Source organism: Nesoenas mayeri (assembly GCF_963082525.1).
Source record: "Nesoenas mayeri genome assembly, chromosome: 2".
Lineage (NCBI taxonomy): Eukaryota > Metazoa > Chordata > Aves > Columbiformes > Columbidae > Nesoenas > Nesoenas mayeri.
This window is the reverse complement of record NC_137543.1, coordinates 48,426,622-48,440,239: the sequence shown is the minus strand read 5'-3', so window position 1 is coordinate 48,440,239 and position 13,618 is coordinate 48,426,622. Positions and strand designations below refer to the sequence as shown.

The 13,618-nt window shown below is 37.3% G+C and overlaps 1 protein-coding gene across 1 annotated transcript in view; it reads right to left on the bottom strand.

Moving 5' to 3' along the window:
• The window catches only part of CDH2 (cadherin 2), a gene marked incomplete at both ends in the record, with an annotated part of 114,749 nt that overhangs the window by 9,559 nt on the left and 91,572 nt on the right, over nucleotides 1-13,618 (bottom strand). Inside the window, 4 exons of the mRNA XM_080339082.1 lie at nucleotides 9,290-9,429; nucleotides 11,292-11,525; nucleotides 11,844-12,077; nucleotides 13,184-13,326. Of these exons, the coding sequence (XP_080195208.1) occupies nucleotides 9,290-9,429; nucleotides 11,292-11,525; nucleotides 11,844-12,077; nucleotides 13,184-13,326 (751 nt within the window). The remainder of the gene's footprint in view (nucleotides 1-9,289; nucleotides 9,430-11,291; nucleotides 11,526-11,843; nucleotides 12,078-13,183; nucleotides 13,327-13,618) is intronic.

Below are 13,618 nucleotides of genomic sequence, written 5' to 3'. Positions count from 1 at the left end.
AGTGAAGATTGCCATCTGCAAGGCAACAGCAATGCAGAATGTTTCCTGATGTGGACCCCCACTTTGGTTTATTTTCTAGGATAATTTATGACACTGCCATCTAGCCTTCTATCAGGCAAAATTTATTTTGCAGGTCTATTAGTGTCTGGACAGGAAGAAAAGATACATTGTGTTTATTACACCAGACTCTCAAATCTCTCTTATCATTAAAATCAATAGTAACTGTACATCAGTCAGGTATGGCAAGTCATCCAACATCTCCCCAAACTGGCTCAGTGCCGTACAAACACAGCATCATGAAACAACGCCACCTGCTTCAACATTCTGTCTAAAGTCAAGTCTACTCAATTCATGTAAAGTAAAAGAAAGAAAAATGTTCTAAAGAGCCAGGGTATAAGCTGTTCAGTGCTGCTGAAATTCTGTCTCTTCACTCAATACTGCATTCACAGCTAGAAAAACAGGAAAACTTTTAATGTTATTACCTTTTAATGTAATTACCTGAAGTTCCTGAACACACTTTACAGTTAGTCTAAGCAGAGTACGTTATGATAGTTAACTGCAAAAGTGACAACTAAATGGAAAACTATGGCACATCAGAGAGAGAACAAGACATGCTGGGGTAGGTTAGGATAGCCAGCTTGGAGCAACACTCTGGGTAATTATTTTTACTCTCTCGTTTCAGGACCACAAGTCAACAAAGTATTGTCTCTGCTCCAGTTGTTTTCCATTTAACCTGTTCATAATTACAACCTGCTGAGGGACTAACAAGGAATAAGATTAAGCCCTCAATTCAAAATGTACTTGAACAAAAGCTCTGAGTATCTAATTCACATGGCTGCCATTTTTTGACAGATTTATTTATTTACACTGTTTAGCCCTAACTCCAGCAATTTCAGAACAAATACCTCTTTCTCTTCCTTCAATTTGGATTTAAGCAAATCCAAACAAAGGGTTTGAGTTTTCTCAAACTTCTCGACAAGTTTAGATTGCTGATGGAAGGGAGAACTTAGCATTAGTTCTTCTCTACTGGAAGGTTGCTAAAACATATTAGTTTACCCTCATTTTGCATTTAACAAAAACTCAGGCCTTTAGAAACCAAAAATTTAAATTAGTCTGATTGTCCAAGCCTGCAGTCAACAGGGAAACAGAAATGCCCCATTCTAGTACAGGGACCTAAGTGAAGCGAGCTGAATGATCTCTTGTCTTTCCCCTGGTTTATAAAAGGATCTGATTTCACTGGATGAGACCGTACAGCTACTTTTTAGATAACTGGTGGTTGAAGAGATGACAACTTTAATGCTTTATTCTATACTTTTCTTTATGTAACCACCAGTACTTCTCTGTCTCTGGTTCTGGCATCACTATTTGGTCTTACCAAAAAAAGCCCTGACATCTGCATTGAAGCAGAAAAAGTTCTGCTTTTGATTTGCTTTTAAGAAAAAATAAAGTCATGATGTACTAAAAGGACATTTTATCAGAATTTGCATCTTGTGAAATTAAATAATCCAAAAAAACCCCCCACAAAACAGCACCAACCTCCTCCAAGCTGATTATACTGACTTTATTAGCTATTCGCTTACTTCTAGACAGCTTTAAGCAAAGACTGAGACCACTACTAGTTCCCACCTCACATTCCTGAAACGTGAGATCCCAGTGAGACAGTGCTAAATGTCAGAAACAGCTACCCAAGCCGTACAAATTAATCACCTGAACAGATGTGGAGGCAGAAGGGTCCAAAATCCCCCAAAGCACTTCTTTAAGAACATCTACAGAGTAGTTGGAAGCATAGTGCAAGTATCTCAACTTGAACAGAAGAAACATCCAGAAGAGAAGAAACTGCCATTTTATATTTCACAGTAATTGTTGATTTACAGAGAAACAAGATAATGCAGCCTTCAAAATCTCTTCCCTTAAACAACTTCCTCTTGTGCAAGGCAGCTATTCATTTAGCAGCACTTAAGTAATAATCTCTCATACAGCAGTCAGCAGTTACAGCAGTAGGAGAGATTTCTTTAAAAAAGTACCTTGCTTTCTGACTGACAGTTACCAGATTCTACAATCACTGAAAAAAAAAACACCAAAAAACAACCACCAAACCTGAGGCAACAGGCCAGGAAATAAGAGTTTCTAGGAAGCTTCTGGTTTTATAAAGCTAACACCCCCCTCACCCCCCCACTGGATTAGCTGTTCTGGTTGTGTTTGCATTTTAGAAGATGTACTTAAGTTCTTGGCAAAAGCTGAATAAAGTAAAAAAACCTTACAGTAACTGGACTTGCCTTATATGAACACATACTGGAGTATTATAGAGCACAACTGTGAACAGCAGACTCAAACCACAGCTCAGTAGAAGTATAATTTGCTACACATATACAGGACTGACTGCTCCACATAGGAAAACTCTGAAAATATTGGAATTATATCTCAACTGAGCTTTCCACGAGTGTTTTCAATAACACTGACACATAGTACACGCGACCTGAGTGACGTATTCATTAACGATTTATGAATCAGGTTTCTCTGTTATCTCAGAGCTCTCATCATATTTCATGGCCATTCATTAGACTGTGTCATACACTTTTTGGAATGACTTGGTTTTTTTTTACTTTGTACAGAACTAAAGCTTTGGCAATGTATGAATATAGGCCTGGACAGATGAGTAATATAACAAAAGCACTATAATTGTTTCTCATTTTCAAAGGATGTAGCCTTTGCAAAGGAATATGAAAGTTTGAATCTATCCCCGTGCAAGAAATAATCAATTTAATTGTCACAAGATCACTTAATTTGATGGTGAGAGCTGGAAGTGTCATTCACTGAACAAAATCAGCTGCACTGAAAGCAGCATTGGCAGAAGTTCGTATTTCACCCACCCCTTTTACAGGATGGTGCTCAATTTTTTTGTTAGCTTAAGAGAACAGAGCAAACTATGACGATGGACCTATGGATAAAACACATGTTCTGCTTTGCCTTTGTGTTCCAAAGACAATTAATGTCAACTCCAATAGAGAAATGGGATGGGGAAGCAAGGGAAGAAATATTTTACACAGCTGACTGTTCCCATCTGCCAAGGTCTTCTAAAAACAGCAAAAACTGAAGTGAAAAACAATCCTGCTAACTTCTTACCATTCTACCCCCAAACCCACTAAACATCACCCTAAAAGCTATGAGAAATTTGCACATAAAATATTGTTCAAGTTCTGCAAAATGTTCCAACTTGCCCTAAATCCTGTATCTGCTGAAATAATGAGACTCCAAAAAAGGCAAAGCACAGAGGACTGACTAGATGTAGGCTGCAGGTTAAAATGCCTGCGCTAACAGTCACTCTTTCTTTGCCACTCACTTTTTGATTACTTTCTGCCATATTACTTTTCCCATTTTTTTATGATAGATGCATCTGGAGTATTACAAGTTAATAATTTTTAAGATAACCAAGAAGCTAGCTTATCTTTTTTAATAATAAAAAGGTTAAACTCCAGCTGCCGATAAAACACAGTAACATGCATCAGTTCTAGATAGGATAAAATAAAACACAACACAATTTTGTAATGGAATTATGGAAACATTACTTTTTGGACGATAAGATAAAGATTCACCATGGAATGACAGTAATTCCTCCACAGGAGCACTGCACGAGTCACTCATACAAAAAAAATGAAGTTAATGTCTTAGTAAACAAACACAATATCCAAAATAACTACCTTCTAATTATCATATTGTATATTCCTAGGAATATCTTAGCAATAATTATTTCATTCATTATTTCATTCAATAATGCAATGCAAAATAACAGTTAGAAAGTGAGAGTAAGTGATCAGAATAACATTCAGATAGGCTGGTGAAAATAAAAAATAATCAAGTGGATTTATAAAGATCATCAAGTAGGTAAGGACCACTGTCATGTTTCTAACCGAGGTTATGAACAGCACACAAGACCAGTGCAATGTTAAGATGTAGGCATACAGAAACTTATGATAATAATAAAAAAAATTTCAAAGGATTACGCAATTAATTTTTATCAACGACACACAAATGGTGGAACAAAGCTACCCCTTCTACAAAGGAACAATTTCTGCTTAGAATTCAAATTTAGATCCTGTACACATAAAAAAATAAACCATTACTTTTATTTTTAATGCTATTATAATCTTTAAAATAAATTCTACTTTTTTTGTCTTTATATAAATGCGTAATAAAAACATGACAAATGCAAGCTATTGACTAATGTATGAATATGCTTGTAAGAAAAGGTGATGTACAAAGGAACAAGCAGAATCGCTACAAAGAATAATACTTTGAATAGGAGTAAAATAATTGCATTAGAAAGTCTGGTGCTGAAGAAATCTGAGAGCAATATTAAAATACAGGTTCAAAAGAGCTGATGTGCAATACTTTTGAAGAATACCACCCACTTCCTTGGGCAACTTGCTTCAACTGGACCACCTGAGTGAGCATGTACTACTAAAATTCAGAATACACTACAGAAGTGGGCTCAAAGGAGATGAGAAGATCATCTGCAATGAGATGTATACAAAAGCAGTTCAATGGAAAAAAAAAACCATATCACAGTTATCAGGCTGACATATGCTGCATGTATCCCAGTTGAGCACTCACTGCCTTGCTGTAAATCACACGAATAGCCTGAGATATGCGATAAAAACGAATTAGTGATGCTTATGGGCTGTGATCTGCTATGCGTGTGAACTGTGCTGCAAACACGTGCTAAATGTTTTAACACTCAGCCAACATGAGGTTTTGGTATTTTGAACTGAGAATAGTGCTACAAGTTAGGAGCACATCATGTCAGGGAAGAATATCCATCATTTGTATCTCGTACCTCCCGTCCACTAAAGAACTACAAGCTCTAGATCATGCGGTTCATTAATAATCGAGACAGTCACCACCAGCTTCATAATTTGTAATTAAACTAGGTACATCTATTTTAGAATATAGCAAACTGTAGTGTGTCATCCTCCCAGAACTGCTGGGTTAAACTTGCAGGTGGAATTTTAAGAAGTCCCAAAGCAAACAAAAGAATTCCACAACATCTACCCTCTTCCCAAGCTAGTAACTAAACCAGTCTCATTGACTTCTGTGGAATGATGCTGACTTAAAACCTCTCATGGCCCAGCCCCTGTAAGTCAGGTAGCCAAATTCTTAAACAAAATCCTGAGAAGAATCACAGACATGCTATCTGGAATACCTCTGCCCTCTCTCCTTCCTCTCCTGTCCCCAGCTTCTGCTAGTACGGTGATCTTTCCTGATACCTGGAAAAAGTGTTTCTGCCTGGACAACCAGAGTGCTATACAGCTTTCAGAGCCAGTTTTTCAGCCCAATTTCTGAAAAACAAAAGTTCAGGTGAAAAGAGTCCAGAACATTCCCGGTGTTCACAACGCTCTTCAGTGGGGGGCAGATTGACTTCAGTTATGACCCACAACTCAAGAGCTTTTCTGGCTTAGGGAATTAAAAGTGTTTTTCTCAGCTGCTGTGGAGATCACATGACCCTGTGTACCTCATGTCAGGCTAGAGGAAGACTATGAATCATTCAAAAACCTTAATTTTCTTTACAAGCAGCCAGTCTAGCAGAGTGAACAAAGCAGGCCAGGATGGTCTCAGATGGGATTAACAGGAGACCTTCACAATGGAATAAACTGTTCTTCTATGACAGACTTCACATCATAATTCCTTGGAAATGCTAGCACAGGAGGAAAAAAAAGAAAAACACAACAACAAAACAAAACAAAAAAACGCCAAGCACCAAGCAGGAATCCCACCTTGTTGCTGACAGCTGCTATGACTCAGAGGAACTAGCTGGAATTCGGAACTCACCAAATTTGTTGCAGGAGACATTACTCTGATGGAATGTACAAAGAGTTTGAAAGGAACAAGCTAAGCATGCTTTAGGAGTTTCTGGGTCTGCTGTGACAGCTAAGAAATGCAACTGCATAGCTTCCAAATAAATAAATAAACAAACCCTCTTAAATAAATAAACTACTCCAAAAACAAAACCACAAGTCTAAAAGTAGTTTGGTTCAGATTGTAAAGAATCCTAAGTTCTAGCCCTTCAAACCCTGCCAGCCATGTTTTCAAGTCACTGAAACATCTGGGATAAACAAGACATATATGAGGCCAAACAGGGTAAACCTTCTAAGTATTCACCCCGAAAAGCAGATGATTGTAAAAAGGTCTAAGTAATTTGCTTGTTATAAATTGAAGTAAGTAATTTTAAAAGGTACAGATTATGAAAATATCTGAAGCTTCTAAAATCCTGTTTTCACTGAGATTCACATGAAGCTTTGAGCATTCTCTTCTATTTTGCTGCATGAGATGCACCTTGGGATGGCTGGTTCTGTGTTTCTGAGTCACCTTGTACACTGCCTTCTACTAAAACTGCTTGTTCAATCAATCCTGGCGGTTTTGCGGAGAGTGCACCATAAAAAGTTAATATTGATGTATTTTCCTCTGTCATTTGCTGATGACTTGTGCATGCAAGGTTGACATGAAATAATTTTTCTTGATTTTAATAAAACAGTGTCAGTTTTATCCTATGAGGCCTCATTCTGAAAACAGATTTATGATAACAGTCTCATACTTTTTTAGAACACTTCAACTTCGACACTTTAATGCTTACTTTAACTTTGACAAAAATCTAAAGACCTTTATGGCCAATGCCTTTTGCCCACGATGTTCTGCACACAGCTTTGCCCGTACAGGACTTTGCTAAGCCGCTGTTTGCAAAAATGAGATGACTACTTGTAAAGAACTTGCTGGGACATTTCAGAAGCTTAGAATTCCAAGTTCTTAAATCTCACATAAAATGCATGCAAGACCAAATATAACCCAAGCAAATACAATCTTCCCTCTTTCCCCCAGGCACAGGAGGTGAGGGGGCAAGGAAGAAACCAAGAAGAAATGAACCCAGGAACTATTATCATCTAGCTAAGCATCAGTGGAAACTAGATTTTACAAAACATCAGACCAACATAAAGTAAAATCATCTCCCTGAAAAGCAAGACAGAACTTATTTTCATTATCCATTGTAGATAGAAAATTAAGTGCCTACATGAAAGGTTTCTGCTCTCTTTTCAGCCATTTTGGACAGCAACAAATTCTTAACTTTGGAGCTGTGGGAGAATCTACCTACTCCCTTTTTGCCTACACAGTAGTCTAAAACTCTCGCCATAGAAATGGTTATAAAAACTTGCTATACTTTGTATAAGCTTTTATTTTCTCTTCCTGCAATGTTTGTTATGTTTGGAATGTATAAAGACCCTTTAGATCCTCAGACACTATGGTCTACTGCTGACTGGATCAGGAAAGGGACCAGAGTACCTGCACTATGTTGCTGGCAGCTCAGATAATTAATTTGCAATAGCAGCCTTACAATTTGTCTTAAGAAATCAAACAGGGGATTTGTGGCTAAAAATCATTCAAGTTTCTACAAAGCCCTTAAACCTCACCATGTCTAGGTGCTTCCTCTGCTCACTGTAAGAGGAAATGACCCTAATTTCACATTTCTTACCATTCTACTGCTACTTCACCCACTGAGAGTTTTTCCTTTCATTGGATACGCTACACTCATTCACTGCTGGTGAAAGGCTGCACTTATGGATGGTTTACATCCTGCTAATCTTTATGGCACTCACACAATGTTACCTCCTGCTGTACTACCCTGACTACACCTCTCACAAAGAGAGCACTTTCACAGGAGAGGAGCACAGTACAAGCTGGACAGAAGTGACTTCAGTACCATTTATAAACTATTTAGTATTTTACTCTCATTGTACCGTTACAACTATGCTTACAGTTTCTGATCTGCAGCTCAACCTCTCCCAATACTACTCTAGCATCACTTACGATTTCCCAATGAACAGTACATGCTCTGAGAACTTCACTGACTCTGTCCTGAGGGTTGTGTGGACAACAATTAAAAATAATAATAATAATTAAAAAAACCCACATGAAAATTGCTAAACAGATCCTCCAGAGAATTGTGGGTGAAGAGCTGGGGATATGTGAACTGGAAAATTAGTTCTCACAGGACTGAGATTCCTTGATATTTTTTTAAGCATGTAACTCTTGATGCAATAACAGATGTACAAACAGGATGCAATTCTTGTATTCAAACTATCTGTCTACAAACAACTGGAATACATACATAGACTCAAAGGGTTGTCATCAATTTATTCAGTAACATCAGCAATTTTCCATAACTGCATAAACTGAAGTTTCCTTTGTAAATTGCTTAAAAAGAGTTACGCAGAAATGCCAGGAAGTAGAACGGTACTTGGGGAAATGTAGGAAGCACGGAAATTACTAACAGGAACACAAATTTCAGACAAACAAACAAGCAGAGGGAAGCTATAAATGTCTGTACCAGTGAAGGGAGACACTTTTCAGACAACTCAAGTGCCAGATGACTGTGACTGGGGACATGTGGAAGAATTACACTAAATTTTTCAAGGCTTTTTACTGGAAAATTTCCTAGGCTCTATTATATGCACTATTCCCTTCATAATTATTACAATTCTACCACTAATAATGTGCATAAGTCTAGTGTTTGTCACGTCCATAAAGCACTTAATAAACCTCCTCTGAAGGAAGGAAATCACACTGCTTGGAAATTCACTGACTTGGAGAGAGAGGGAAACACAAGCTATTCTTAGCATATACACATCACTCCTAGTCCTCTGACTTATCAGCACTGGTTCAACCAGAGGTGACATGAGAGTAAATGCATATGGCACCTGCCTGGGAAGGTATTTGAATGAACACAGATGTGCCCTGACAGCTACTTGTAACATAAATAGTTTCCAAGCTGAAATCCCTGTAGTGGCCAATCTGTCAATAGCCAACATTACTATGTACCTAGAAAGGCATCCAGCCACCACTAAAAAAAAGGTCATATTTGGAATAGACTATATTAGGCACTCTGCACTGGTGATTATGTACAACAGGATCTCAGACAAGGAGTGAAGAAGTTTTACAAACTGCAATGAGAGTGAAAATTAATTTTCATTTAAATACAACAGCCTTAGTTAGAATATGGACAAAATGCTGCCACTGCAAGTGGACCAGATACTGGTTTTATATCTCATCCAAAAGGCAAGCAATTGGTCTTTCTGGAATTGCAAAAAAAAAACCCAAGGAGAAAGCAACGTTATATTTCAGGTTTTTAAAATATTACTCAGCGCCTTCAGTATTTAATGCAATAATTACCTACCTATCGTAACGTGTCATTGGAAAAAAAATAAAGTGCAGAGTAAAGTGCAAACCATTAATCATTCCTCACCTGATCTTCTTCTCCACCACCTTCTTCATCGTATTTCAGAATGTTGTCCCTCACATCATCTTCTGGATCAATCAAGAGCTGCTTTGCCTGACGTTCTTTATCACGGCGTTTCATCCATACCACGAACATTAAAACTAAAACTACATTGCAAAAAGAGAAGACAAAACCACATTTTGATTCTGAAGTAAAGCCATGGGAAATTGTACATATTTAACACCAAGATTTTTTAAAAAAAAAAAAAAAAAAAAAAAGGAAAATAAAAGAAAGAAAAAAGGAAATAAAGAGAAAAAACAGAAAAAGAGAAAAAATAGAACAAAAAATATGAAAAGAAAAAAAAAAGAGAGAAAAAGGAAAAGAAGAAAACAAGGGAAAAAAAAAAAGAAAAAAGCCAAGAAAGTTGGTTTTAACTGTTCTGGATGTGCTTGGTTCTTTTAAATTAAAAAGAAAAAATCATAGAAGGCAGCTTAAGCAAAAGAAGTTTAAACTCAGGCTACTAGAGGCAATTTGATTTGGAAATCAATCACATATTCAAGGTCGTAAGTCACAAATCTATCCCACATCTGCAAAATAAACTTGTAATGAAAAGAAGAAAGAAAGGTCAAGCTTCATAAACCAGTGGCTTCAGAAGGGAATCTTCTCCAGTAGTGGCAAGAATTCTGAAAAACTATATTATTTATATTTTTTTCTGCTATGTCCCAAGAATGTATAGCAATTCAGACAGTTTAAGTAGCTTTGATGTTTGAACATTGCCAAGCTTAGGCCATTTTGGCATGCAACTCAGCAGATCAGAGAACAGACCATATTGTTGTCTAAGTCTAGATTCATGTTTAGAAGGAAGATGAATCTAGACTGAGGAAAATACAGTGGCATTTATAACCATATATTGTTAATCTTTAATCTTAACAATTTAAAGTTACACTGTTTACAAACTAGAGCTTGTTAAAGAAAAACAAAAGAGAAACAAACCAGGATAAACGTGAGTAAATGAATTTCTAATACAATAGGCATGTTTCCAATTACAATCATCTTAATGGAAAGAAGTTCCAACGTATCTAGAATGTCAATACATGAAGAATATCTTAAATGATTTGATAGTTTCAATAAGGCTCTGTTAATTCAATATCTAACATTTTAAGAGTATTTTGTATCAGGAAAATAATTGTACTGCACTTGTGTACAGTCATGGGCTTAGGCAGGCTCAAATACTCCCTTTTTTTTTTTTTTTTCCAATTACCCCTTTCCATCATTTTGTATGTTCTAGACTGGATCTCAGCATACTCTGAACAGATTAATCCCCTTCTTGTGTTCCACCACAATCAGAAATCAGTTAACCATAATGTGTAGGAGAGCTAGCATCTAATTTACTATACTCGACAAACACTTAGTCATGATGTTTAGTCATTGCCCCTATTGAATGAACTTGACACAAAAATAAAATACTAGCACAGCTTTATGTAATACTTAAACACACACACATCTCTGTTCCTGCATGGCTGCCTGCTTGTCAGGCCTTAGATGAAGGGCTATGATATATTACTTTCCAAAATCATCAAATAGCCTACTTATATTAATCTGAAGCACAACAGTAGTAACACCAGAGCACTCCCTAAAGGCACCATTACCTGCTGTGGGTGGCATCAAATCACATGTTTCCAGAACCACAAGAGAGACCAGATGGTCTAGGGGATACTCACATCTTCAACCTGGTCACTGGTGATGCAGCATAACAAGTGCCCATGGGCATAGATGGAAAACCTCTTTCACAAATCCACTGTGGGGCTTAACTGCCATGCAAGTGCTAGTTACGATCTGTGTCAAAGACTCCCAATCCTTTACCATCAGAAAGTTTTCATACTTGTCCAAGACATTAAACTAAGCAGCAACAACTCTTGGACTTTAGCCTTTAATCACCGCCCTGTCTTTGTCAAAGTACATGGGACTAAAACTTAAGATGGTACTTGCAAAAGAAAAAAAGTTAGGAGTAAGATATCTATCTACTTACTGAGCAGGATGATGATACAAAGCAGAATTGCGATGATGGCACCAGTGCCCAGCCCTGTGCCAACAATCCGGTCAACGTCAGTGCAGTCTCCGTTTATGTCACATTGGCAAACTTTCACTTTCAGCACGGAAGTGCTGGATGCATGTGGATTTCCAGAATCTGTAATTACTATGGGCACATCATAGATACCAGCCTCCAGGAACCTGATCCTTAAAGAGAGCTGGGCATGATCACCTGTGTGTGAAAATAAGGCACTGGTTAAAAAGTAACGTATTGCTCATATGGGTTTAAAACAGTACTGGAAAAATGGCTCATCCTTGAGCCATTAAATTAATTGTTCAACCCACTATATGACACCCAGGATAACTGACTTCTTCATTACTATGAAGATCTTTAGTTTCTTAAAACTTCTTGTTCTTACTTACAGTAAGGTCCTTTCCTATTCACATCGACCAAACTGATGTATGTTGGAAAATAACACAGAAGTAAAATACAGAAAAGAATAAGCAAGAGTTGCTTTAAAATGATTAAGACTTCTAGAACGTTAATTACCACTGATTCGCACAATAGTCCAATTCCTCTTAATGCTAGCAGGTGTGTCAGGCAGCTCAAAGGCAAAGGGGCCTGCATTTGGATCTATGTCGGGGTCTACAGCAGTGATGTTAATAGCATTAGGCTGTAGTGTTTCACAAGTCGTGGCTTCTTTCGGGTTCACTTGGGGGGCATTATCATTGATGTCCAGCAGGTGTATCTGAAGTGTGCCAGTTCCACTCATCGGGGGGATTCCTTAAAGAAAAGAAAATGGTATTGAGCCTGTTTTCAGTTGGGAAGTTACTTAACTGAAATCGTACTAACGCTTTTCAATTACCACGTAAATGTGTTCACTTAGTTTGGGGATTCTGTCTTTACAAGCCAATCTAACACTGTCACTGCTCTTGCTAACACACAAATTCTTATGTAGTCTGTCCTCAGAAAAACTGCCCTACTTAACAAGAATCAGGAAATAACTGCAGATCCCCATAACATGGACTCAGTGACTTTACTGACTAGACCACCAGTTCCTCTACAGACACAGTCCACATTGAATGCTTCAGAGAAAAAGGTGCAAAATGGAGGCATTTTATGCTCTGAATAAATGATTTTATAACTTTGAAGACTTATGATCATCCTTTACTACAGTGCACTATTTAAATTCTTTCTAATGCTGACTTTCAGCATGCTACTTCTAGACATTCTTGCTATCCATATTGAATGTGTGATGCTTCCATAAACCTTGCTAAAGTCACACATTTATGTGAACATGTGGCACTGAATTTCTCAGTGTAATTAGCAATAGTTCTTATTCCACCACCACCCATAACCTTCCAGTTCCATTTGATTTTGTTCTCCAGAAGAGAGCCAGAAGGACAGAAGTAGTTGATCTATGTCTGTTATACTGTATCAGTTCGCAAAATTTTACCATTTGTCTTGCTTCCAAAGTAAATAAGCCCAGTGCTTCAGTTTTCCTCTCTAATGCAAGAACATTCCTAACTGCACGTATCTTGCTGGTATCAGCTATCAACAGGACAGCACTCCAGCCAAACTCAAAGCATTTGTTTCTGAGCAGAGACTGTTAATTGTCATTAACCAACTGACAATGAAAAGACACTTTTCCCTCTCCAGTGCTGTAGCACTAAGGTATTATAACTAAACCAGTGCCTTTCTTCAGTCACATAGAATTATTTTTCAGCCCATTTCCCAAGTAGCTCTGAAACATAAAAAGTCTGACGCTAACAAAGACTTCCAAGTGGATGTATTCTAATAGCATTTTCTTTACTGAGCCAGTAAAACTGAATACCATACAATTACAAAGAAGAAAACATTTTGAAAACAAATACAATGTTGATACATACCATTATCAGAAGCAAGAAATGTTGCATTGTACATATTGTTTTGCACATATATTGACTCTCTGTCCAAAACAGCTGTAGTAGTTATTTGCCCATTAACAGGGTCAATTTTCAGCCAGTTTGCAGGATCTGAAAGTTTTGAGTACCTGTGTATTTGATGACAAGATGTGTTATTTTTCTGCCAACGTAAATACTGACAACAAAGACAGTATTAGTATTTTGGTTTCTTTAAATTATATTTGGAATTTGGAGACAATATTTCACAAATTTCCATGTATTTATCCTTCTTGCTAAAATTCTTGAGAATACATTAAAAACAGTCCTACATTTAGATTCTTGAAGAGCCCTGTCATGCAAGTTAAATCATTCAGTTACCATAAGCTACATAACATTAATATTCAGAGTCAATTAAAGTACTTCATTAAGGACCCCTCTTGC